The 25,700-nt window shown below is 50.4% G+C and overlaps 2 protein-coding genes across 7 annotated transcripts in view; one reads left to right on the top strand and one right to left on the bottom strand.

Moving 5' to 3' along the window:
• Positions 1 to 12,738, top strand: part of YEATS2 (YEATS domain containing 2) — an 84,389-nt gene extending 71,651 nt beyond the window's left edge. For 4 of the 6 annotated variants that reach the window (XM_064279409.1, XM_064279406.1, XM_064279420.1 and 1 more), the window contains 8 exons: positions 1,527 to 1,629; positions 2,533 to 2,606; positions 4,723 to 4,802; positions 5,634 to 5,835; positions 7,452 to 7,678; positions 8,587 to 8,661; positions 9,406 to 9,479; positions 11,029 to 12,738. In XM_064279409.1, the coding sequence (XP_064135479.1) occupies positions 1,527 to 1,629; positions 2,533 to 2,606; positions 4,723 to 4,802; positions 5,634 to 5,835; positions 7,452 to 7,678; positions 8,587 to 8,661; positions 9,406 to 9,479; positions 11,029 to 11,137 (944 nt within the window). In that variant the 3' untranslated portion in view covers positions 11,138 to 12,738. Of the gene's footprint in view, positions 1 to 1,526; positions 1,630 to 2,532; positions 2,607 to 4,722; positions 4,803 to 5,633; positions 5,836 to 7,451; positions 7,679 to 8,586; positions 8,662 to 9,405; positions 9,480 to 11,028 lie in introns of those variants that run through there. The other 2 variants (XM_064279429.1, XM_064279435.1) reach the window with 2 other exon arrangements.
• A 1,242-nt stretch (positions 12,739 to 13,980) lies between these two features.
• On the bottom strand, positions 13,981 to 25,471 carry MAP6D1 (MAP6 domain containing 1). The gene is made up of 3 exons (XM_064279456.1): positions 25,101 to 25,471; positions 16,314 to 16,431; positions 13,981 to 15,773 (listed from the first exon to the last, which is right to left on the bottom strand). The coding sequence occupies exons 1-3, from the start codon at positions 25,469 to 25,471 to the stop codon at positions 15,693 to 15,695; spliced, it is 570 nt and encodes a 189-aa protein (XP_064135526.1). The 3' UTR covers positions 13,981 to 15,692.
• Between the last annotated feature and the right edge of the window lie 229 nt (positions 25,472 to 25,700).

Raw genomic sequence — 25,700 nt, 5'->3', positions numbered from 1 at the left:
AATTGGCAAAAAAGACAAGTAAATTTTTTTTTTTTAATGGGCAAAAGAAGTGAACTAGCACTTTAAAAAGAAGAGGAAATCCAGATACCTCATGAGCTCATGTGAGAAGTTTTTCAGCCTCATGAGTCATTAAGGACACAGAGGTTAGATAAGTAGTGAGATACAGTTGTACCCACCAGAAACACCAGGATTAAAAGGCTCAACAGTGCCAAGTGTTGGCAGGGCTGCGAAGCAGCTGGAATTTGGACGTACTCCTGGTGGGACCTTACAGTGGTAGACTGACTTAGGGAACCAGTTTGTAGCTTCTCATTAAGGGAAATCTACATCTGCCCCATGTTCCAGAAAACCTGCTTCTAGTAAATGAGTACATGTGCCCACCCAAAAAAATATACAAAAATGTTGTTTACAAGTAGCTAAAAAGGTGCTGACACAAGAGCATGAAATTCACAACAGGGAAAAGGCAAAATGGTGGGTGTCTTTGGTAGAGAGGGGTGGGGAGGAAGCCTGGGGAGCCTTGGGTGCTGGAACTGATCTGAGTGGTGATGGTTACAGGGGTGTATTAGAAAAACCTGTTGCCGTCAAGTCACTTTCGACTCATAGCAACCCTATAGGACAGAGTAGGGTTTCCAAGGAGCGGCTGATGGATTCGAACTGCTGGCTTTTTGGTTAGCAGCCGTCGCTCTTAACCACTGCACCACTGGGGCTTATACGTAAAATATATCTAGCTACCAATTGTGCGTTTTTCTGTGGGCACATTATACATCAGTAAAAAGGGTGGAGGTGGGAAGATGTGTTAGATCTCATTTGGAGACCCCATTCATAAGGAGTCACTGAGGATACTGGGTAAGGAATGACCCTGTAGAGGTCCTTCAGGAATATTGTCCTGGCACTGTCTGGGGGACAGAGTGGAGGCGGGGCAGCTGCTGCAGGAGCAGCGGACGCGTGGTCCTGGCTTTCTGCTGGAAGGTGACTGTAGGAGGAGAGGAGGATCTGGCATTTGGTAATATTAAAAGCCTAACTAATATGATTAGCATGGAAATTTCCAAGCACAGCAGATGTGATTTTTGCTTTATGCCTTGTGTCCCAGAGCACTTCAGATAATGTTGAAAGTTGATAAGCTTAACTGGGGAGAGGATATCCAAAAGATCATAAAATCAGAACTTAGAACAGGCTGCCTTTGTATTTGAACGTGGCATTGTTCAATCACTGTTGCGTGTGCACACAGAAGCACGCAGACTCTTACGGAATAGTGTGGTTGGCTCTTTAAGAAATTCCTAAGAAGCTGTTTTATTGCCCCAGCCTTTTCAAGAGTAGGGAGTTGCTCACCTGGAGACCCCAGCCAACAGCTCTTGCCTTGTCTGCCCACCCTGTGGCGACTGGCGCTGTCTCAGACTCCCGCTGCCACCCTGCTGCAGCTGGAGTGGCAGTTTCTTCTGGGATTTCAGTGGAGAGCATTGTTTTTGCCTGTGCATGTTCTTCCGTCACTGATCCCTGACAGCCCTCTCTTTGTTGCTCTTCCCTTGTAGTGAAGACTGAACCGGAGACACCTACGCCGAGCTGCCTTGCTCAGGAGGGCCAGACAGCAGTGAAAGCGGAGGAAAGCTCTGAGCTGGGCAGCTATGTCATTAAGTAATTATTTCAGCCCTTTCTAAAGGAGGTCTGCTTTGGGTGTTTTTATGATGCGATTTAAACACCACACCTGTGACAGCCGGGTGTGTGTAGAGTTGTGTCTACAGGTAAGCCCCGTGGGTGGAGACCTCCCGTTTGTGTGCAGTGATCAGCTGTTACCACCTGATGATGGTGGATGAGTCTTCATTTAAACGCTGATGTGACTTAGGGGTAGCCTTGATATGTCGCCTTACCTTGGAGCCTCAGGTGAGATGACAGGCCTCCCTCCAGGTGAAGGTGCCAGCACGCACTTCCTGTGCTGAATCCTCAGGTATGGAGTTTCTCCCACTGTACATCCTCAGGTGTGTACACATTTGTGTCTGATCATCCACACCTGCCTAACCTTACACAGCTGCCTTTTCATTGGGCATGCACACTCATTGCTTCTTATGAGAAATGCCTCCTGACGTTTTCTAATTTCCAAATAGAGAACTCCCCTCTGACCACGGACTTCTCAGACTGCTGGGAACAGTAGACACTCAGCCACTTGAGCGTGTTAGATGGAGGCATGAGCCGGAGTGACCCTAAAATAGGCATTTGTGTGATAGAATTTTCTGCTCCAGTTACAGTCACTCTGTGAGAAGTTCACGTGGCTGTTTAATTTGAAAATATAGATAAAATGCCTGTGAAGTTTGGGTAGTCTGTCATTCATTCCTAGAGTCAGTCTGTTAAGTTGTGGCGTTTCATTTTAAGCTTAGAATGCTCTTCGTTTATAAAGAAGACTGCCTGTGAAAGGAAGGACACATGGTAGAATTGGTTAAAGTTGTGTAATTCCCTGGAATGGGAAACACGTACATAACTACACATACATGTGGCTAGACGCTGCCATGTGCATTTACTGTAATTTTCTTTTATTCTTCTCAGGATAGACCATTTAGAAACGATCCAGCAACTCTTAACAGCAGTGGTAAAGAAGATCCCGTTAATCACTGCAAAAAGTAAGACAGTTGTACTGAATCTGTGGATGAGCTTTTTTTAAAACCATGAGCTAATGATACTGATTCAACTTGAAACCACTTGGTATTATAAATTCATATGAATACAGTAGTTACTATCTGCTGAGATTTTAGATCTATAGATAGCTCATTTTCGAGGGTTTTAGAATTCACAGGATCTTGGCCAACTAGTTAGTCTTTTATTGTTTTCACTGTGTTTGATCTGAAAAAGGAATTTTTTACATTTATTGCTGTATATACAGGTCATACACCTGTTGTGTATATAATTAAAACTCCAGCGTTTCTGATGTTTATTAGTAAGGAAAGATGATCATTTGCCTGCAGTGTGCCAGACCCCATGCAGTTGGTTACATTTACCGTCTCACTTAATTACAGTCTGCTCGGTAGCCGGCGTCCTCTCCAGTTTACAGACAAGAAACCTGAAGATGAAGCCAGGTTCAGTAACTTGCTCAAACTCACATAGCTGTGGGCAGAGAGGCAGCAGACAACCCCGTAATCTTCCCTCAAACACTCACTGTCACTCACTTTGTAGAAATACATGATTTCCGAGACCTCCAGAGGTGCAGTTTGCTGCACAGTTTGCTTCCTTCCCAGCCCCGGCTGTCCCGACAGAACAAGCAGCCCTTACTGGGGAGCAGACACACTGGGTACTCAGATTTAAGCCCACAGGCGGGCAGGATCGCCTGGACATTGAGACAGAAGGAATGAAGCAGATCGTCATATCACCTATATTTATGGAAAAATGAGAGGGGTAGGAGAGGTACAGACCAGCTGTAAAAGCAGTCATCTTTGTTTACCTTAGTTGAAGGTCAAGGGTCTTTGTGCGTGTGAAAATATACACAGCAAAACACAAACCACATCCAACAGTTTTTGCAGGAACAGTTCAGTGACAGCGGTTACAAGGTGTCACCATTCTCAGTGTCTCTGCCCTTATTGTTTCATGTAGGCCCTCTGCCCCTTGGAGTTCTCATCCATGCTTTACGGTTACTGTTGTCACATTCCTTAAAAGAGAGCAATGCTGAAGGCAAACATTCTTTAACTGAGCTAAACTGTTGTTTAACGATGACTTCGTGAGGTAGTTTCAGTTCAAGGTTTAAAAGTTGGTTACAGGCAGTAGATTCAGGGGTTCCTCCAGTCGCAGTGTACCCAGTACGTCTGGTTTTCATAAGAATTTGAAGTTCTGTTCTACATGTTTCCGTTAAGTAATGGTTGCCAGGCACCATCCATTTCTTCTGGTCTCGTAGCAAAGGAGACTGTAGTTCATGGAAGCAATTAGACCTACAGTCCATTTCCTTCTCTGATTCCTGGGTCTCCTTCTTCCTCTGTTGCTCCAGGCAAATAGAGACCAGTTGCTGTATCTCGAATGGCTGCTGGCAAGCTTTTAAGACCCCAGGGTGCTACTCACTGAGCTAAGAGGTAGAGCAGAAGCTCCAAAAAAGTATTAGGCCAGATTGGACAGATACACAAAACCATGACCCTAAACCTTTGAATCAAGAGAACTAACCTCAAGGGACCATTCTGAGGTGGTTGTGTATGCCCTGAGCCTGGTTGACGGCTGAGAGGCGTCTTCTGTTGAGTATACTTGCACACCCTCAGCAGCCACAGTCCTTGGACCGCTTTAACCCCGGCATTGCAAACTAAGATTCAGAAGCGCTCCCCCCCGCCCCACCACCGCCGCCACCTTTTTTTTTTTTAATTTAGCTACAAATGCAGAATCTTAGTGCTGGAAGAGACTTGAGAAACTGTCTTCCCCAGCTTTCTCCTTTTACAGATAAGGAAACCAAAGCTCAGAGAGGTGATGTGGGTTGTCCAAGGCGGCCCAGTGAGTTCATGGCAAGGCCAGGTCTAGGTGTCAGGTCTCCTGGCCGCTAGTGTAGTGCCGTTTCCCCGCATTTTAATAGCTTCATGGCAGGAGATTACTTTTCTCTGCCAAAGAAATCGACTTAACCCTGCTGTTACGCTGCATCTGAGCTTGCTCCACAAGGAACACGTGTCCAGTAAAGAGATCTGGAGAAACCACTGAACGCATCTCCAGCAGATAAGATTTGGTGTGAGTCATAGCACCTTATTCAGAGTTTGCTGGCTGTGTGCGTTCTAGGTGAAGATGCCAGCTGTTTTTCTGCGAAGTCTGTGGCGCAGTATTACGGCTGGAATATTGGGAAACGCAGAGCCGCTGAGGTAATCCCACGTCTGCCTGTTTGATACGCAGGCTGCTGTGCCATCAAGTCAATTTCGACTCATAGTGATCCCATGTGACAGAGAACTGCCCCGTCAGGTTTCCTGGGCTGTAATCTTATATGGAAGCAGATCCCAGGCCTTTCTCCTGTGGAGACGCTGGGTGGGCTCTAACTGCAAACCTTTCAGTTAGCAGCCGAGTGTTTAACTGTTGTGCCACCAGGGCCGCCTGCTTAATCCTTGTCCTACGGAACGTGAAGTGATAAAATGCTTAGCATGTTTTCTTAATATAATAATCACAACGTTTTTTCCCAGTTAAAAGTCTCATTCTTCAAAGACGTGTAGCTAGCCTTTGAAAGGCCTACTTTATCTTCCTGCATTGGTAGAAGTATTACATTTTCTAAAATTTCATATGAACCTGGCAATTTAGCATCTATTGAGTGTGCGCAGTGTGCCGGCTACTCTGTCAGTTACAGTGGGGCAGTAAGAAGTGACAACGGCGTGTACGGAGGTGTGTTTAAGAAGCTGTGAGACAGTCGGTGTATGTGGGGAAGCTGGGGACGGAGGGGAAGTGGGAGATTACAGGTTAGCACCCAGTGAAAAGCCTTCGAGGCCAAACCTAGGAATTTCAGTTTTATAAGCATTAGGGAGCCAGTAGACACCGGTTTACTTTAAAAAACAAAATACTGAGGAGTATCACAATCAGATTTTTTTCTTTAGAAAAAAATGAGTAACAAGTTAGCATGGGTAGTTACGAGCGGGTGATTGGTTTCAGCAGACTGCTGTTAAGTTGAAGGATTTGATTATGGCTCAAAAAAAATGTCTTTTTTTAAGTGGCAAAGAGCAATGACAATACGAAAAGTCTTACAAGAAATCCTGGAGAAGAACCCCAGGTTTCACCACCTGACGCCCCTGAAAACCAAGCACGTTGCTCACTGGTGTCGCTGCCATGGCTACACCCCCCCGGACCCCGAGAGCCTGAGGAATGATGGGGACACGATCGAGGACGTGCTGACCCAGATCGACAGCGAGCCAGGTAGCCCTCGGTGGAACTGCACCGAGCCTCGTGGACAGCCAAGAGGCATTTCTTCCTGCCTGCACTCGGCACCCACAGTCCTCGGACCACCTTGCCCCAGGAGTTTCCGTGCTCTCCCTGTAACTGTGAAGGGACATGAAGAGATGAAAGAGCCTCTGCTTAGCCCTTGCCATACCCCAAGCCCCAAGTGCCCCGTAGCCCCTACAGACCTGTCTGTGCCTCAGGCTTTGAGCTCTGCTCCTTTGGTGCCCCAGCTGGTCATGCTCCTGACTGAGCCACCCCACAGGCCCGCTAGTTCCTCAGGAGCCCCTCCTTACATCATTTCCTCATCCATCTTTTTACCTCCAGGTAGAAGTAACTTCTTCCCCTGTGACCTTGTGAAACTCCCCAGTTATAAATCTTACCTGTCTCTTTGAAGAAGGGTGGGACTGTGTCTTATGTCTTATTTTATCTCCAACACCTGGCTAGGAAGTGTGCTCATTGTTGGAGGCTCAGATGTAAACAGTTAGTCTTGTTGCAGGTGAAATGAATCAAGGGTTTTATAACAGACATGCAGACTGTGCTGTATGGTGGCAGCCTAGGGACAGGGCATAAAGGGTATTTGAAGAGAAGTTTTTGGGGTTTCACCTTAAAGAGTAAGAAGGGTTGTTTCCTAGCCCCACCCTCATTTGTATGGAAAACAGGAGCTCCACCTCCCAGTCTGAGGGAACCTGGGCACAGAGGGGCCTTTGAGACCGCACAGCCACCTCCTCCAGGAAGCTTTCCTGAGAGCTCTGACCTGGCTGGCTGCCTTTCTCTGCTTTCCTGCAGCACTTTTACTGTTGGTGCCTGGAGAGCTTGTCTGACCTGCCGTCTTACAGCTGAGTTTTTGGAGAATAGACTACAGACTAGTTCTGTGTTTCCTGGTTGTGTATGTTCTGTCCAGATGACTGGTTAATTTGTGAGAGCCCAGTCAATAACAGAAGAGGCCGGGACTGGATGCTCTCTGGTCTTCTAGGTATCCTTAAATCCATCATGTACCTGGGCCAGACTTCACTTATGCATCTGCACGATGACAGGGATGGACCGGAAGATTCCCAGGGCTTTAAAGTTCTAAGGCTCTTTGTTAGGCTTTGTATCAGTTGACTCATTGAAGACGGTATGGTGTTAACAGTTCTTATCTCCAAGTGGTGAGGATATGGGTGATTTTTATTGCCGTCACTGCTATTTTCTACATTTTCCAGATGTTCTGCATTGAACAGTATCTTTATAATCAGAAAGATTACTTTTAAAATATGAGAAGAATTTGGTTTAGTCATGACCTGGGGGTAGGGCGAAGGGATGGCCTAGATTTCGGTGACAGAAGTCAGAATTACGTACCATCTGTTTTGTCTCAGATTGCCGTTACATCACACGTATCTTAATGAAGGATGTCTCTCTGTCTGCCTTTCTCCCTCATGAGTTATTGGTTCTCAGAATTAATTATAGATTCGTAGACTTAGAGCTAGAAAGAAGGTCAGCTGCCTGGGGGCTCATCCCCCTTTCTCTCCGGGTCTCAGGCTCTTGGTTTTGTGGAGGCTGAAAGTCCTCTTACTTGGCCACCACAGGTGTCCTCAGACTGATTACCTCTCGTTTAGAGTGCCTGTCATCCTTGACCTCTGCGGACAACCTCTGCCGGAAGCTGGAGGACCTTCAGCAGTTTCAGAAGAGAGAACCCGAGAATGAGGAGGAGGTGGACATCCTCAGCCTCACAGAGCCCTTAAAGATAAGCGTCAAAAAAGAGCAGGAGGAGAAGCAGGAGGAGAGGAAATTCTACTTGCCACCAACACCAGGGTCTGAATTCATCGGGGACGTCACACAGAAGGTAGGCGGCTGCGGCTTGTGGTGGTGGTAGGTCGCCAACCAGGCCAGGTACGAGGTGGTCAGAGACAGCCCTCTCACGTAGGCTCCAGACTCTTCTGGTCAGTAAATGTGTGATTACTTAGGCCTGGTAAATCCCAGCAACTGTCTGAATGCCCTCCCTCCTACATCAGGGCCTTTGGGCTGGAAAATTAATTACATGTGAATAAGTTGCTTGTTGAGCATGGAATTGGGGCAAAGGCAGCTAGATAAAGGTGATTTTTTACTTTTCATCTTTTCTCATCTGCCTCAGGAAAAGCACCTGTCTCTCATGAGGCATGTCATGATGTTTCCAAGTTATCTTTCGGGGGTAACCTTTTCTTGACAGTTTTCTAGCTCCCAAGGGCCCTGCTTGTGGTGCCTATGGCACACCCCACCCTCATTGTACAGGAGAGAATTATTTCTCCACCCTGGATGAAACCTAACTGCTTCTTAGCATCTGCCATGGCACAGCTGTCTACGACCAAGGTGAAAGACAGTGTTTGCTTCCGCTTACAGGAAGAAATGAAAAATGGGGCAAGATGGCTTCTCCAAGTATATCTTCCTCACCTCTTGTAAACAGGGCCTTAGGATCTGATTTCAAGCCTCCACGGTGGAATTCAAGACACACCCTGATCATGTTCTCCCACGAAGGAGATTTGGGGGTCAAAACAGGGTTATGATAGCATTTTTAACCATCAGCCAGAAAATGGAAAAATAAGATAAAACATTCTTCAGTTGCTGTATTGTGTGTCACCTCCCGTGCGTTTGCCCAGAGTGTTTGTCTCGCCCTTCTTCCCACCAGGCTTGCCATTGCAGTCAGAACACTGCTTGTTTAGAGAGAAACATTTTTAATGTAGAAATAGGGACAAAGACCTTTTTTTTTTCCCCCAGATTGGAATCACGCTGCAGCCTGTGGCACTCCACAGGAACGTGTACGCGTCGGTCGTGGAGGACATGATTTTAAAGGTGGGTGACTGTTGGTGGCAGTGAGGCCGTGAGTGCTGCTGGGGAGGAAGCACTGGGGGCAGCCGGCTGGGCGGGCAGTCACAGTTGGTGGTTTTCAGCGAGGGGCGGGCAGAGAAGGAACAGATGGCCGGACTTCCGACTTCTCACCTTGGGCTGAGTTCTTTCTATTTTTCCTTCTGACTTTTAAATGAAGTAAATCATGGCCCCATCTGAGCGTTGAAGCATCTACAGGGGCTTCTGTGCTGACGCCACTCTGAAGACGTTCTGTTTCGTGCCGTTTCAAGTGCCTTTTAAGAAGGGTCCTGGGGTGACAGCCAGTGCTCTCACTGCTTCAGGGAGGTGGCAGAGGCAAGACCTCGGGTTTTCCCTGCATATCACAGCTGCAGCGAGACAGCCACACCTGTCCTGTCCTTGCGCAAGGAGATAATTAACCCATTTCCTTGCCTGTCTGATCCTAGCTTGGGAGTTCCTTCCAGGTGGACCCCCTCCATTACAGTGATACCTCCCAGCAGCCGTTGCCTCTCTGTTTTCCCTAAAAACAGCATCTGATGAGTGACAGTCTCCCTGCTGGTGGTTTCTCAGAATCATGGCCTCTATCACTTGTAATCTATCATCCAGACCTTTACTTTTTCCCTGAGGACTTGCTGACCCTTAGACGCAGGTGTTTCAAGTCTGGGGTCAGATTCATCCTGTCGAGCAGCAGGCAGTTGGTGGGTTTGAAGAGTAACGTGTCTTCCATCGCAGGCTACAGAGCAGCTGGCGAGTGATATCCTGCGGCAGGCTCTGGCAGTTGGATACCAGACGGCAGCTCCCAACAGGTACCGTCCTCTCTTAGTCCGTGGTTTCAGGCTTACATCTCTTGGGAGTTCACTTGCTCCCCCCTCCAAAATGTTTTATATTCAGATCCAGCCAGTAAGAGATGACACTGTGAGCTCTTGGGGCATTCTCAGAGACAAGTAGACCCAGGGTCTGCTCTGTCTTGTTGAGAGGCTCTCTTGGTTGTACACGCTCAGCTTTGCCTAGAGGTGTGTGTCTTCCTAGTCATGACTCCGTAGACCCTGCAGGCTTTTATGTTACAAGATTGAGCTGTGTGGAATAAAAGCTGACAGTAGCACCCGTTATGTGTCAGACGTTGGGGACAGGCACAACACATACAGTGACACCTGTGGGAGCCGGAACTCAGTGGGACTGCCTTGTTTTTCTGGGTCTTGCAAGTTTTCCGTCTTTGACAGGATACGGTCTTAACCACTTTTCTGTTCTCTGTTAGTGAAAAATATTTGAGTTTTCCTTCTCTGACAGGTTTCCGCCTTACACAGGTTCTGGCCTTCCACGGGTTTTACTGTATTACCCAATTTATTTTTCATTGCTCAACTGTTACTCCTTTTAGAAATGAGGAAACCAAGTGGTGGAAGGTAATTTTATCTGGTTTTCCAAGCAAATATACAACAGAACCTAGATTCAAACCCAGGTCTCATTGGCTCTAAAACACACTGCCTACCACTTACTCTTGGCTGCTCCCTCCGTATAATTGTTTGGGACACTGGATTTTGCTCTTTCCCTAGGCCCTGAAAGAATGATAGGTAGGCCTGTTTTCCATAACTTGGCATTGCTTTCAGAGGAAACATATTTTATCCCACTCTGGTAAGGGCCGTCATAAATTTATAAAATCAGAAAAAAGCACCTGAAGACATGAAGAGGCCTAAAACAGCAACATTAGGTCAGACTTAGAGAAATACGATACATCCTCAAAGCACAAGAGGCTTAAGGAAAAGGAAGTGGGAGGGGAAGAGGTTGGGTAACGCTACTGCTTGTCCTGCTTGAAATCCAGAGTGAGCTGACTGCCATCTGGGGCTGCTCACCTCGTGGTCCTGACCCTGGGTCGGGTGATGGGGTGCTTCAGTGAAAACATTTAACAGGACACTTGGCATAGCTCCACTTCCCGTCTTTTCACGAGACAGGACATACGAACCCGGAGTTCTGTGGTGCCTTGACTCAGCTTTCCATCTGCTGAGACTGAAATTACAAAAATATCATTCTGTTCTTTTCTCATTCGTCAGTCTTTTCCTAACCATTCAGCCAACTTCTAGAAACCCTTTTCATGCCTGTGACCAGGCAGTCATATCTGAGCCCCAAGTGGGGCTGACCATGGTTGAAAGCAGGTCAGATCTTCCACCCACGTTGAAAGGATTTAATGGAGAAGAGAGAAAGAAGGCACTCATCTACCCCGCCCCTTCCTGGGTGACCCTAAGCCATGTCTTCCCATTCATCATTGTCTCTTCCATTCAGGGGTGATCCCTTTGGTGAGTTGATTAAATTATTAGATGCCTGATAGTTACACCTGATAACACCCTTTGTTTTTTGGACCAGGATTCCCAAAGAAATCACAGTGAGTAATATTCACCAGGCCATTTGCAACAACCCTTTCTTGGACTTCCTTACGAACAAACACATGGGGATACTGAATGAGGATCAGTGAACAGGCTGAAGCTGCCCCGGAAAAGCAGGCTCTGGCGCCAATCCGAAACGTGCGGAACTGTGATGCCTCTTCTGTGGGGGAAAGGCGACTTTCCGCGAGCATCAGAGCAGCATGGCTGCCAGACGACTGCCTCCACCTGATCCAGTGTAACACCAGATAAAATCCCTTTAGGATGGAAGCTTGTTTCCCGGTTCTGGAGTGAAGCCCTGTCAGCTCGCATCTGTCCACTTGCTCTAAAGGCTCCACAAGAGGATCTTGGAGCTGGACCAGGCCGTGGGGTCAGGTCCTTCTCTGTCTGGGTGCCCTCCAGGGAGCCTGATGTGCTCGAGGTCTCACCCACTGGGGTTACAGGCAGCCCCCACAACTACTCTGGTAACCTCTAAAGACGGATCAGCTTCCGCACTCAGCGCTGCTCCTGGCCGGCCTTGGTGTGGAGGGCCCACCCTGTCAGCCCAGGCCAGTCAGCTACAGGAGGAGGTAACGCTGTGCAGAGTGCCACAGGCTGCAGACCAAGCAGAATTCTGTCTTCATGGAGCGCAGGAGCGTCACTGTGGCAACATCCAGGGCTGCAGGGCCCAGCCTAGATGAGTGAAGGTTCGGCTATAACCCAAGAAGCTCTAAACTTGCTGTAACAGGCAGCATCCACAGATCCCGAGCCTCGGCAGAGTCGTTAACGGCTTTGAGCACCTGTGTGCTGGGCAGGTCACTGGCTGGCACCGTCTTCGTGGCCTGCAGGACATTCTGCCTAATCCATAGGAGTGGCCGTGAGTGAGCAGCCCTGGGCACCGGCTCTGCTGGGACCCAGTGTCCTCATCTTCTCTGTCAAGGGGGTGTTTGCTGAGAAGAAAGGTGTTTAAAGGAAACACCAGTCAGTGCCTTAGAGACAGAGAGGTAGCCGCCCAGCCAGCAGACAGACAGCAGTGCTCGGCAGGAGTGCGATAGTGTCCACAAGCACAAAAGTCAGCAGGGCCAGGAGTGCGATAGTGTCCACAAGCACAAAAGTCAGCAGGGCCACTGTGTAATGGCCCAGGCCACTGAAGGTGTCCCGGCCTTTCTGACGTGGTCTGTGTGGAAGTTAAGGACAAGAATTTATACTCAACAATCGGCTCTTATTCTGCTTGAAGAAAATTTGAAACTTCGAATCAGAGAAATTTGTCTGAGCAACATCGTTGTGGTTTTCATGAGTTAGATGTTTGAGCCTGGAAAATAAGGCGGGAAGGTGACCGGGTGATTATCCAGCGTCTAAGCATTGCAGGTGCAGAAGGGATGTATTCAGTAGGCTCTAGGACGTGCCCTGACCTAATAACAAGTTGTTTAGGATGTAAAGGCTCAAATACTGTATGTCTGAACTACCCCAGGCAAGGTAGGCAGGTGTGTAGATTCATTCATTGGACTGTCAGGTCTATAGGACAGAAGGTTTGAATCAGATGAGAACAGACTCGTTTATTACAGGTGTGACAGCCTAACGAAGTTAACCTTTTTGCAAAAGAAATATTAAATAATTCAACAACCCCCATGCATGTTAATGTTTCCATTGTAGTGTATCATATGTAACATAATTGTGTAACAAAAATGTCTGCAATAAATCTTCTAGTGTTTGATGAGTTTTTCTGAGTTTGAATCACTATGTTGACGTCTGTAATCTTGTTGGATTATGTCAGAAAGAGCTGGGGTAGGGGAAAGAGTAGGTATTTATTTGTGTTTAATTCCTTTCCAAAAAGAACTTGTAGCCTGGCAAGATAAAAGATTACAGTTGCGTAAAAGTCTAAAAGCAAAAAATGGAAGGGACGTGTTGACCCTGGGAGTAATCATTTCTGACAGCATGGGGCTAAGGAAGACTGCCTGTTAGAACTCAGAGCCTCCTCTGGCCAGGCAAAGGGGGAGGCAGCTCCTGTTGTCAAACAGAAACGCCTGGTTTACCTGGCACGGTAAAATTGGTCTCTGCTGAGATCGAAAGGACCTTCTCCCAGGAGTCCTTAGGCTGTAACCATCTTGTATCATAATGGCTAAAATGACAAAATTTGCAGTAAGATTTCAAAAATGTCCACTTTCATGTCAACCCTTGAATGAGCTAAAAGGCTTTGAAAGATTTGGTTCTTGAAAAGCAAGACTTCTGGCAGGGAGGCCTGTGTAACATCCCAAGAAGGCAGCTTTCTTGGGACCAGACTTCTTTTAGGGTCAGGACTGAGGGGCCGCCTCACCTGGAGAATTGGGATTTGGGGTGATCCCTGGGCTTGCCTTCCTGAAAGTGAACGGCCTCAGCCAGGAGCCCCGAGCAGACGGATCAGCGTCGCAGGCAGGGCCCGAGTGAGGATGGCCTCCCTGTGGGAATGGAGCTGGCAGAGTCGGTGCTGAGGCCTCTTCAGTGTGGACCTTGCTGAGCAGGCATGTTCTTCCTTCTGCCTGGGGCCAGGGTGGGGGGCACTCTACAGCAGGGCCAAGTGTTGCTTAAGCACTGCTGTATGGAATTTGGCCTAAGGTCCTGGCATTGCACCCCGGCACACAGAGAGGTGGGACTGAAGGCCTGTGAGGGGCATGAGTGGGCTTTCCAGCCAGGTCTGGGTGGGGGAAGCTGTGAGCTGTGCAGCGTGACACAAGCAGTGTCCGTAAGGGGGTGCAAGCACCCCAGGGCGTACATTGTAGCATGTTAGTGGCGTCAGATGGAAGTAGAGCTGGCTCCCAGGGTGGGGAGGGGTGCTTCGGCAGGAAGGAATTGCACAGCTGCGCTTACCAGCCATTCGCTGAGTGCCAGGCGCTGCCCCGAACACCCCACACGGACACATTCTCTTAGCAAGGTGCTAGGGTTACTATCACCTTACACGTTGCTTACAGCCAGTGGAGAAGCCAGGGTCTGAGCCCAAGACTAGCTTCAAAGACTCCTTTTGCCCTAGGGTCCCCGATGGGGGCTGGGGGTGGAGGGAGGGACAGACATGAAAGGGGAGGTTGGCAGACTCAAGCAGCGCAATATACCCTGCAGCCCCCGAGGTGGATACTCCTCAGGATCACTGGGTTCCCAGGGACCCTGGTAGTAACCACGGCACATTAAAATCCCTGTTATCAAGAGACAAGAAGTATGAGAAATCACCTGTGTTTATAATTAATTTAAAGAAAGAAACTGAAACTATATTTTTTCATTTTAGTAAAATCTCAGATTGTGTGGTTAATCTGTTTATTTCCTCCAGAGTGCCCAGCAGGCAGGCTCTTCTCAGAGACATCTAACATGCAAACCGATTAAGTCTGAAATGAAAGAATCCTTTGTACGGGTTTGGTTCTCTCTGTAAAGGAGAGGGCGGTTCCTCAGCTGGAGGGAGGGGCCGTGCCTGTCACAGCTGGAGGGTGAAGGCCACAGCTGAGGGCAGCTCCCTTTGTGGCCTGAGCTGGGAGCACGTGCCTCTGCCCCATCTTGGGTGCTTGTAAAGTCTGATGGCACGGCCCATGGTTGACAGCAAAGGCTCACATACGAGAGCCTGCAAAGACCCAAAGGAAAATCTTCACGTGTCCTGATCTAAAAAACCCCAAGCCTCCAGTCTCTGAGATGTAAACCAGCATGCCCACATGGCCATAGTGGCTGGGATTTATGGAGAAAATTGGAGATTTCCATCCGTTTGCTTTCCAGACACATGAACAGCCTCCAGAGGAAGCCGTGAGCCTCAGCCACCAACAGTGAGAGAGCAGGGCAGGGGTGGGTGGTGGGGTTGGTTTCATGTGATGTTTTAAGGTCTTTCAGGGACTGAGGCAAGTGCCACCTTCCAGAAAAGGAGCTCCCAATTCTTAGTGTGTTTGGTATTCCCATTCTAATCATTGCTGTGTTAGGGGAAAAACAGAAACTGGTAGTAAAATGGGGGGCCCAGTCATTAGAAACCTCCCACAAGGTGTCCGTCATTCGTGCAGGGCTTCAGGAATTCATCCCAAGAAACCTTTGTTAAAACAAGGATCATCGTGGCCATAAAGAAATGTCTTTGATTGACATTGTTTCTTTTGAAAGCCTTTCCCCGTCTCGCAGCATCACCATGAACCACGTGCAAGTGATAACCTGACCTGCTTCTACATTGTGGAGCCATTTGTAGGACCGTCCAAGGACATCACCTTGGACTACCACAGGTTATAAAATTAATAAATCATCATGCATCCTGGAAAACAACTAGAAGTACACACTGCTGGTTCTTCAAGGACCTCCTAAGTCAATATTCTTCAGCCCCCGTGGGCCAGTTCAGGTCACAACAGAATTGATCTTCAAGTTCTGTGACGCTGGCACCATGTTCTTCAGATTTAAAAACTGAAGGGTGGTCAAAAAGAGCTATTAAAAGATGTGACGCCTTCCACAAAATCCTCAAGGGAGGAGTGGTTGGGGCCCAGAGTTGAACTGGGGTACTGATTCCATCTGTCTCTTGTCAGCCCCGAGCCCGGCCCAGCAGCCCAGGGGCAGCCTGAGAGGGGTCTGTAGAGTGAGCCGGGCCCATTCCCTCTGAAGGCAGGAGGACCAAGCCAGGGTCCACGCAGTCCTCCGGTGGCCTGAAGAAAGCACAGCTGCTGCTGACCTCCAGGGCATGGCCAGTCACACATTGAGGATCCGTGGCGCTGGAGCCTGGAAGATGGCCGAGGGGTTGGGGATGAACTTCCTCCTCACCTCTGGATCCTGAAAAATGAGATGGGGTCAGCAGGCCTTTTCCTCCACTTCCCCCAACCCACCAGCTCCGGGGAGGAGTAGGGAAGTATCCCTCTTCCCAGCCTCCCCCTGTCCAGATGGGGAAACACCCTCAGCAGGCAGGCTCACATAGGCCATGGCCTTCCCTTCTGCTCAGGCAGAGTCAGGAAGTCAGGAAGCTGAAGTGTGGCCACCTCCCCGCACAGTCTCTTCCCTCTTACACACATGCTCAGGTACCCCAGGGCTCAGCGCTAGCCCTCAGTGGTCACCAAGGGCGAGACTGGGGTTAAGGAGGGAAAGTCTTGCTCACCAGAAAGGCCAGCACTGAGGGTACCCCTGGCTAATGACAAACCTCCCTGGCTTTCTGTATGTCAAGGGACAGCAGGTTGGGGACTCCGCCACTGCTGACGGTGGCTGTACTGCCATCTCACAGCAGCAGCACCTGATTTCTGGTCCCTAAGCCAGAAAACGCCTGCTCTCACAGCCCGGCAGCCAGGAGCCTGGCCCCCTGCGGAACCGCTTCAGGCTGACCTGGAAGCTGGTCCCAGGGCCGCTGTCCCACCCAGAGCTGTGAGTGCTGATGACCGTGGTTGGTTTTGCCTTTGTAACTCTTGAAGGCTTCACTCCCGTCCAGGCCTGGAATTCCTGTCTGAAACACAGAGCACAGTTTACAACTTTGCACAGGGCCCGCCATCCCTCCCCAGGACCCCCCAGGAGCCACTACTGTGCCCCCGTTCTTCCTGGAACACCCCAGTTCTCTCTACTGCCTCAGCTCCAGATGGGCCTTTAGCACCACCCGCCCCTTACAGAGGCATAACCTGCAAAACAACTCCCCGGTCAGACCCATTCTGGGGGAAAGCAGACCTGACCTGGCCGCCCTTCACCTCTGCTCCACCGAGAACTGGCCACCTGCTGTCAGCAACTTAGAGGCTCCATGTTTGACAATGACTTCCACCTGACTGTCAACCTGGTCCCCTGAGGAAGCAGGAGCAGAAACTGCTATTGCCACGTTCATGACAGACGGTTCTGGAGCTCAGGGAGTTAGGAGCAGAGCTTAGTTAGCACTTGGCTGTTACTCATCCAGCAAATACGAGCACCTGGAGCGCACTAGGCTTCGGAGACAGCAAGGCCCAGCCCTTCCCGCCAGGGCTCTTGTCTCCTGTCTGGGAGCTCTCCTGCCTGTCCAGAAGCCGGTCACTTCAAGAGGTCCAGAACCGATGAAGGCCAGTGGCCTCCAGCCCAGGTTAATGGTGGCCATTTATGTCCAGAGGTAGCACCGGCCACCCACACCTGGTAGCCATGGTTACGAATAACAAGGAAAAAAGAATGTTAAATAGTATCTTTTTTTTTTTAATCTGATATAAGCACTATAATTTCTTTGTTAACACCTGCAAAGAGAGCTAACGGTTAATGGCTGTTTTAAAAACCTAAGAGAGTCTGGATTTTACATGGCTGTATGCATATGGAGGGAACCCTGGTTGGTGTAGTGGTTAAGTGCTACAGCTGCTAACCAAAAGGTCGGCAGTTCGAATCCACCATGCGCTCCTTGGAAACTGTATGGGGCAGTTCTACTCTGTCCTATAGTGTCGCTACGAGTTGGAATCAACGACAGCAGGGTTGGTTTTTTGGTTTATGCATATGGAGCCCTGGTGGTGCAATCGTTACAGCGGTAGACTGCTGACCAAAAGGTGGGTGGTTGAAATCTTCCAGCTGCTCCGCTGGAGAAAGATGTGGTAGGCTGTTTCCATAAAGATTTACAGCCTTGGAGACTCTATAGGGCGGTTCTGCTCTGTTATACAGGGTCACTATGAGTTGGAATCAACGTGACAGCAGGGAGTTTGGTGTTTTAAATGCATGTGGGGGTAAGGAGCCCCTGCTTGGTGCAAACAGTTGGCAAGTCAGCTGCTGAAAGGTTGGGGGTTCTAGTCCACCCAGCGGCACCTCTGAAGAAAGGTCTAGCAATCTACTTCCAAAGACCAGCCATTGGAAACAGGAGCGCAGTTTTACTCTGACAAACACACATGGGGTCACCCTGAGTCAGTGTCAGCTCAGTGGCAGCTGGTTTGGTTTCTTGGTTGGTGCATGTGGAAGGAGCATATCCATGTGGCACTGCATGTGACACTGTGTGACACTGTGTGCCAGCGTGACACCATGTGCCAACGTGACACTGCATGTGTGCCAGTGTGTGACACTGTGCCAGCGTGTGACACTACGTGTGTGCCGGTGTGACACTGCCAGCATGTGACACTGTGTGTATAACACTGTGCCAGCATGTGCCAGCGTGACACTGCATGTGTGCCAGCATGACACTGCGTGTGCCAGCATGACACTGTGTGCACCAGCATGACACTGCATGTGTGCCAGCGTGTAACACTGCGTGTGTGCCAGCGTGACACAGCGTGTGTGCCGGCGTGACACTGTGCCAGCGTGTGACACTGTGCCAGTGTGTGACACTCTGCCAGCGTGATACTGCGTTGTGCGTGTGGCACTGCATGTGGCACTGGGTGTGTGCCAGTGTGTGGCACTGCGTGTGTGCCAGAGTGACACTATGTGTGTGCCAGTGTGTGACCCTGTGCATGTGGCACTGCACATGTGCCAGCGTGAGCTGGGAGGGGAGGTTTCTGCTTGGGGAAAGCTGACTTCTGGGAGGGAAGGAGCAAGGCCGGCACCGCCTTCCTCACCCCCAGGGAGTAGCTTTCTCGAAGAAAAGATTTAATTCCCCAATTCTTCCGAACCAAGAAGACCTGTTTATTTTAACCTGACTCTCTCAGGCCCCTTTTAGACGGTGAGCTCAGGGAGGCAGAGAGCCCTCTGACCTCAGGAGCCTGGCCGAGGCCATGTTCTGTGGAAAAGGGGCCAGCTGGCCGGATGCAATACCCACATGCAGGCTGGGATCCCAGGGTGGATGTGGCCTTGCTGCGTTCCAGACCCCAGCTCAACAGAGCCGCTGTCCTCCTGGATGGCAAAACAGCCGGGCAGGCCAGGTGACAGGGGCGCTGTCTGTCCACAGGCAGCGCTCGGATGCTGGGGGTGCCAGGAGGTGAGTAGGGCCAAGGCTCTATCAGAGAATTTTTCCTTCTGAAGCTGTGAGGTTCCAAAGGCCAGCTGCCCACACCATCTGCTGCTCTGTTTCTCCTGGGGAAGCAGGTCCTCTCCTGGGCACTGCCCTTCTGTCCCCAAACTGCTTCCCGAGCCTGAGCTGAGTCTCAGGCTTGGCAGCATGAGCCCGCCACCCGAAGTGGCTACAGGGCCCCAGAGCCTCGGCTACAGCAATCCCTTTGGCAGCCTGGCAGCTGGGGGAGCCCTTGGAGGAGGGACTAGTGCTGGAGCCCAGGTCAGAGGTCAGAGAGGGCTGCAGGGGGATGGAGAAAGGAGGGCAAAGATGCAGCCAGCAGGGCCTGGTGACCGCCCAGGAGAGAAAACAGCCAGACACAGGACTGACCGCGCCTATAGGGGGGCCCTGGTGGCACTGTGGTTAAGCATGCTATCCAAAAGATCGACTGTTTGAATCTACTAGCTGCTCCTTGGAAACCCTATGGGGCAGTTCTACTGTGTCCTATAGGGTCGATAAGAGTTGGAATGGATGGCAGTGGGTTCTTGGGTTTTTAACAGCGCCCACTGTGTGCCTCCCCTTACGGTGCTCTAGCCACGTCCACCTTGTCTGCGCCAGGGGGCCCTGAGGGTACAGTTCCTCCCTGCAGGACAGGGGCTGCCTGGGTTCAGCCCAAAGCGGCTTCAGACAAATTCCTTAACCTCTCTGAGCCTGGGTTTCCTCTGCTGAGAAATGGGGCCATAACCCCCCCGCACCTGTGTGTTTGCGGGGTTACCGTGAGCCTTGGTGATGGGCACTTGGAAAGGTGGGGTCAGTTATCATGGACTTAGCGCTTGGCCTTTAGCTGACCCCCCAGGAAGGAAGAAGGAATGACTGAGGACGGAGTCAGGACTGTTCTTCAGGAGGGGGCAGAGCTTGGCCAAAGGTGCTGAACAGCCCAGAGCAGAGTGCAGGGGGGAGGCCTGACAGGTGGAGGAGCCCAGGCTGGCCAGGCAGGTGAGGCAGGCTAGTTCTCATGTGCAACCAGAGGCCAGGCAAGGCTGGACCTGCTGGGTGGGGAGGTTGAGGCCCAGGGGTCTCTGGGCAGCCACTCAGGGGCCCTGGGGTAGAAGTGGCCACGTGTCTATGATGGCCTTGGGTTCCCTGGGTCTGTTACTTCTGTTTTTTGGGTTCCTTTGAACAGTTGGCTCAGATGGTGGGGATCTTGCGAGAAGGCAGGCAGGATGGGACTGCTCGTGCCAGGCTGTAGAGGCGGGGGCCCCGGGGCTGGCAGCATAATGGTGGGGAGCCAGGTTTGAGCAATGATCCTGTGTCTCTCCCAGGGGCGGGGTGTGGAGTCCGCACAGCCAAGCTCTTACTGTTCTGTTGTACAGTGAGGACGTGGTCGAGGCCCAGGGACCCACCACGTTTACACACCAGGCAGTGAGCAGCACCGTGAGTTCCCATTCGGGTCTGTGGGTCCTTTTCTGCCACAGCAGAGCGTGCAAAAGCTAAGTGATAGAGGGGAGGTGGTGGCTTAGGGGGGACAACATGTTGTTGTTAGGTGCCATTGAGTCAGTTCCAGCTCATAGCGACCCCATATACAACAGAACGAAACACTGCCCTGTCCCGTGCCATTCTCACAGTTGTTGCTATGTTTGACCCCGTTGTTGCAGCCACTGTGTCAGCCCATCTTCTTGAGGGTCTTCCTCAGCCATGATGTCCTTCTCCAGGGACTGGTCTCTCCTGATAATGTGTCCAAAGCACGTGAGACGAAGTCTCGACATCCTCGATTCTAAGGAGCATTCTGGCTGTACTTCCTCCAAGACAGATTTGTTTGTTCTTATGGCAGTCCACGGTTCTTGTTGCTGTTAGGTGCTGTCAGGTTGTTTCCGACTCATAGTGACCTTGTGTACAGCAGAACGAAACACTGCCTGGTCCTGCACCATCCTTAAAATCGTTGTTACGCTTGAGCCCACTGTTGCAGCCACTGTGTCAGCCCACATTGTTGAGGGTCTTCCTTTTTTTGGCTGACCCTGTACTCTACCAATCATAATGTCCTTCTCCAGGGACTGATCCCTCCTGACAACATGTCCAAAGTATGTAAGATGCAGGCTCGCCATCCTTGCTTCTAAGGAGCATTCTGGTTGTATTTCTTCCAAGAGAGATTTGTTCTTTCTGGCAGTCCATGGTATATTCGGTATTCACCAGCACCACAATTCGAAGGCGTCAATTCTTCTTTGGTCTTCCTTATTCATTGTCCAGCTTTCACATGCATATGATGCAATTGACAGTACCATGGCTTGGGTCAGTTATACCTTAGTCTTCAAAGTGACATCTTTGCTTTTCAACACTTAAAGAGGTCCTTTGCAGCAGATTTGCCCAATGCAATGCGTCTTTTGATCTTCTGACTGCTGCTTCCATGGCTGTTGATTGTGGATCCAAGTAAAATGAAATCCTTGACAACTTCAGTCGTTTCTTCATTTACCATGTTGCCCATTGGTCCACTTGGGAGGATTTTTGTTTTATGTTGAGGTGTAATCCATACTGAAGGCTGTGGTCTTTGATCTTCATCAGTAAGTACTTCAAGTCCTCTTTGCTTTCAGCAAGCAAGGTTGTGTCATCTGCATAGCACAGGTTGTTAATGAGTCTTCCTCCAATCCTGATGCCTGCCCCGTTCTTCTTCACATAGTCCAGCTTCTCAGATTACTTGATCAGCATACAGACTGAATAGGCATGGTGAAAGGATACAACCCTGACACACGCCTGACTTTAAACCACTCAGCATCACCTCGTTCTGTTCGAACAACTGTCTCTCGATCTACGTATAGGTTCCTCATGAGCACAATTTAGTGTTCTGGAATTCCCATTCTTCGCAATGTTATCCATAATTTGTCGAATGCCTTTGCATAGTCAGTAAAACACAGGTAAACATCCCTCTGGTATTCTCTGCTCTCAGCCAGGATCCATCTGACATCAGCAATGATATCCCTGGTTCCACGTCCTCTTCTGAAACCGGCCTGAATTTCTGGCAGTTCCCTGTCGATATACTGCTGCAGCCGTTTTTGAATGATCTTCAGCAAAATTTTGCTTGCGAGTGACATTAACGATATTGTTCTATAATTTCCACATTCGGTTGGATCACCTTTCTTGGGAATAAGCATAAATATGGATCTCTTCCAGTCAGTTGGCCAGGAAGCTGTCTTCCATATTTCTTGGCATAGACGAGTGAGCACCTCCAGTGCTGCATCTGTTTGTTGAAGCATCTCAGTTGATACTCCATCAGCTCCTAGAGCCTTGTTTTTTGCCAATGCCTTCAGAGCGGCTTGGACTTCTGCCTTCAGTACCATTGGTTCCTGGTCATATGCCACCTCTTGAAATGGTTGAACATCAACTAATTCTTTTTGGTATAATGACACTCTGTATTCCTTCCATCTTCTTTTGATGCTTCTTGCATCATATAGTATTTTCCCCATAGAATCCTTCACTATTGCAACTTGAGGCCTGAATTTTTTCTTCAGTTCTTTCAGCTTGAGAAATGCTGAGCATGTTCTTCCCTTTTGGTTTTCCATCTCCAGCTCTTTGCACATGTCATCGTAATACTTTTTCTTCTCGAGCCGCCCTTTGAAATCTTCTGTCCAGTTCTTTTACTTCATCATTTCTTCCATTGGCTTTAGCTGCTCAATGTTGGAGAGCAAGTTTCAGAGTCTCTTCTGATATCCATCCATAGTATATTTAGTATTTTTTGCCAACACCATAATTCAAATGCACCGGTTTTTCTATGGTCTTCCTTATCCCATTGTCCAGCTTTCACATGCATATAAGGCAATTGAAAATACCATGGCTTGGGTCAGGCGCACCTTAGTCCTCAAGGTGACATCTTTGCTTTTTAACACTTTAAAGAGGTCTTTTGCAGCAGATTTGCCCAATGCAATGTGTTGTTTAATTTCTTGGCTGCTGCTTCCATGGGTGTTGATTTTGGATCCAAGTAGACAACTTGTGAAGCATACAAATTTTGGGCTCTGAGGCTGGCAGACTTCGGGTCTGCTCCTTGCCCTGCTGTGAGGAGCTCTGTGACCTTGTGCCAGTCGCTGAGGTTCCTCACCCATAAGATGGGGACAGTGATGATGGAACCAGACCCACTGGGCTCTTGAGGCCTCAGGGAAATGATCCATGGACAGTCCTGAGCCTGGTGCCTCCACTGTAGACAGTTCTCATTATTAGAAAGCCCTTCCCTCCCCAAGCTGGAGTTACCTCCCTGCAAGCTCCACCCCTCGCCCCTGGTCCTAGTGCCTGGAACGCCCTGCTCCTTCCTCCTCCTCTCAGCTCTCTGAGGTCCGCTGCAGACACCCAGACCCCTGGCCACCAAGAGGTGTCTTTTCCAGACCGCTCACCTGGCCTCTCTAGCTGGTCCAGGGCCCCTTTGTGCAGCAGTCAGACCAGCCACAGTTCCACTGCTCAGGGTCTGCCTGCCACCCACATTCCCATGGGGTTGAGTACGTGGTTAGTGAGCACAAGACCCACCCTGCAACACTCCCTGCAAGCTTCTTAAGAAATGCAGGCCTCCCTAGGAACCTTCTGGGGCCTGAGAATGTTCTACATGTCCTGATAATGCTGCTGTTACTTGGGTGCATACATTTTTCAGAAGTCATCCATCTATACATTTGTCATGGGCAGATTTTATCGTCTGGAAATTATGCCTCAACATAGTTGATTTTTAAACAACAAATTGGGGGAGGGGGAGTTCATACCTTTTGGCCCTTAAATTCCACAGGTGGGGATTTAGCCCAAAGAAATGATGACCTGGCCAGAGATTTAGCTACAAGGATGTTCATCACTGAAGTTACTTTTTTTTTTTAATTTGCTGTTTTCTTTTTTTAAATAGATGACACGTGTACGTGTTTTTTAAAAAAGGAAACAGTTGAAAAGAGCAGTCTCCCTTGCATCCCTAGCAGACCCACCCCTCCTCCCGCCCCTCAGAGGTGGGCATTTTCTCACATGTCCGTTCAGAAAAGCTCTAGGCTGCTTTGGCACTTACATGGATATTAACGTCCCCTTTGAAAACAGACAGTGGCGTATTGTACCTGCTGCCCTGCACCTCGTTTGGACACAGAGTGAAGCTCCGTCACAGAGGGCTTCATCGTGTCCCGTGGATACGCTGTCATCTAATTGGCCTTGGCCATGCCCCACATCAGCAGGACACTGAGGCGTGTCCATCTTATGTACACAGTGGCAGTGTACCCTGGGCCCCTTACACCCCACCCAATGCTCAAGGGTGCTGAGGGAAACGTTCCTAGAAGTCAGATAGCTGAGTCAAAGGAACAGTAGTTTCTTAATAGCCTCAAATTAAAACACCCTAAATATTCCATAAGACCACCCATTGCTGTCGAATCAAATCCTGACTCATACCAGCCCTACAGAACTTCCCCACAGGGTTTCCAAGGCTGTAAGCTTTATGGAAGCAAACTGCCACATCTTTCTCCTGCAGAGCAGCTGCTGGGTTCTAACTGCCAACCTTTCAATTAGCAGCCAAGTGCTTAACCACTGTGATACCAGAGCTGGGAATATTCTGTAAGAGAGTAGATGAACTGTCTATATACCTGATACACATCTGTTAGAATTCCTGTTGTAGAAGAACACCTTGTAACAGGGACAGACATCCACAACAGGTGAAAAAATGTGTGCAGTAAGAATCATCTAAGAATGTGTCAGTGGGTGTGTACTCAGATGCACGTTGGGATTAGAAATGCCAGTTTGCTTTGGGGCTAGGGGGTATTTGTAATTTCTGTAGTTTTCGATTTTTCTAGCTAGTATCTTGTAGTAAGAGAAAGCTCTCTGTGGTTCGGGTGCAGAGCTGAGGGGTGGGAGGACCCACGTGGGGACCACCCACTCGGGATCCTATGCTTAGTCCTCAACACCAGCGGTTCCCCGCCCCCCCCCCCCCCCCCAGCGCGCTGATCCACGGGAGCTCGGCAGCTGGCCTGCGCCCACCTCTCCCAGGCAAGCAGATTCCAACTCGGTAATCGCTGGCTGGGCTGCCCGGGAGGGGAGAGGCCTGCCCAGTGGAGGTAGTGAACTCCGCATCCGTGCTAGTGCCCGTTCACTGAGTCTGGTCAGGGGGCAGTGAGAGCGACGGCTGCAGTGCCCGGGGACCAAAGGGAATAACCTCCGAGGTCGCTTGCAGCCTTCTCGCTCCCCACCCACCCGCCGCCCTTTCGGCTCCGTGCCTCGGTTTCCCCCGACCAGGGGGGCTGGACAAGATTCTTTCCCCTGTCCCCGCCTAATACCTGTACGACGTGGTCACTGCTGCGGTACCGTCCGTGTCGCCGATGGGGAGCACGTAGACCGACCGGTCGCCAGGAGCCGGGGGCTTGTCCCTGCGGCTGCCAGCCCCCGCCCTGCGCCCCTGCGGCCCCTCGCTGGGCCCCGCAGGCGCTGTCCGCACGCCAAAGTCCCACTGGTACTGCGTGAGCGGAACGTCCCGGCTCGGCTCCCGGGCGCTTGGGCCCCTGCGCAAGGCAGCGCCGCCAGGACCCGGCTCCTCGCCCTCGAGGTCCGAGTAGCTGTGCAGGGTCAGCGGCACCGCCACGTCGGAGCGGTCCAGCTGGTTCCAGCGCCGTGCCAGGCAGCACAGGCGGCTGATGCAGGGCCACGCCATGCCGCCCGGCGCGCAGCTCGGTCCCCGCGCCCCGCTCCACGCCCCAGCGTGTGCGCGGGTTCCCCGCCCCACGCTCCTCTCCCTCCTGCCTCATGGCTTTCCTCCCTCCCCTCCTGCCCCATACCGCAGTCTGCGTTCACCTCCCCTGTGGGACCCCCACTCCTGTCACGCCCCACCACAGCACTGTCCGGACCCCCCCCCCATGGGGGTGCGGAGCCAGCGAGTGCGG

This window comes from Loxodonta africana, chromosome 1 (genome assembly GCF_030014295.1).
Source record: "Loxodonta africana isolate mLoxAfr1 chromosome 1, mLoxAfr1.hap2, whole genome shotgun sequence".
NCBI classification, from domain to species: Eukaryota; Metazoa; Chordata; class Mammalia; order Proboscidea; family Elephantidae; genus Loxodonta; species Loxodonta africana.
Note: the sequence above shows the minus strand (reverse complement) of the source record. Positions and strands in the feature narration are given on the sequence as shown.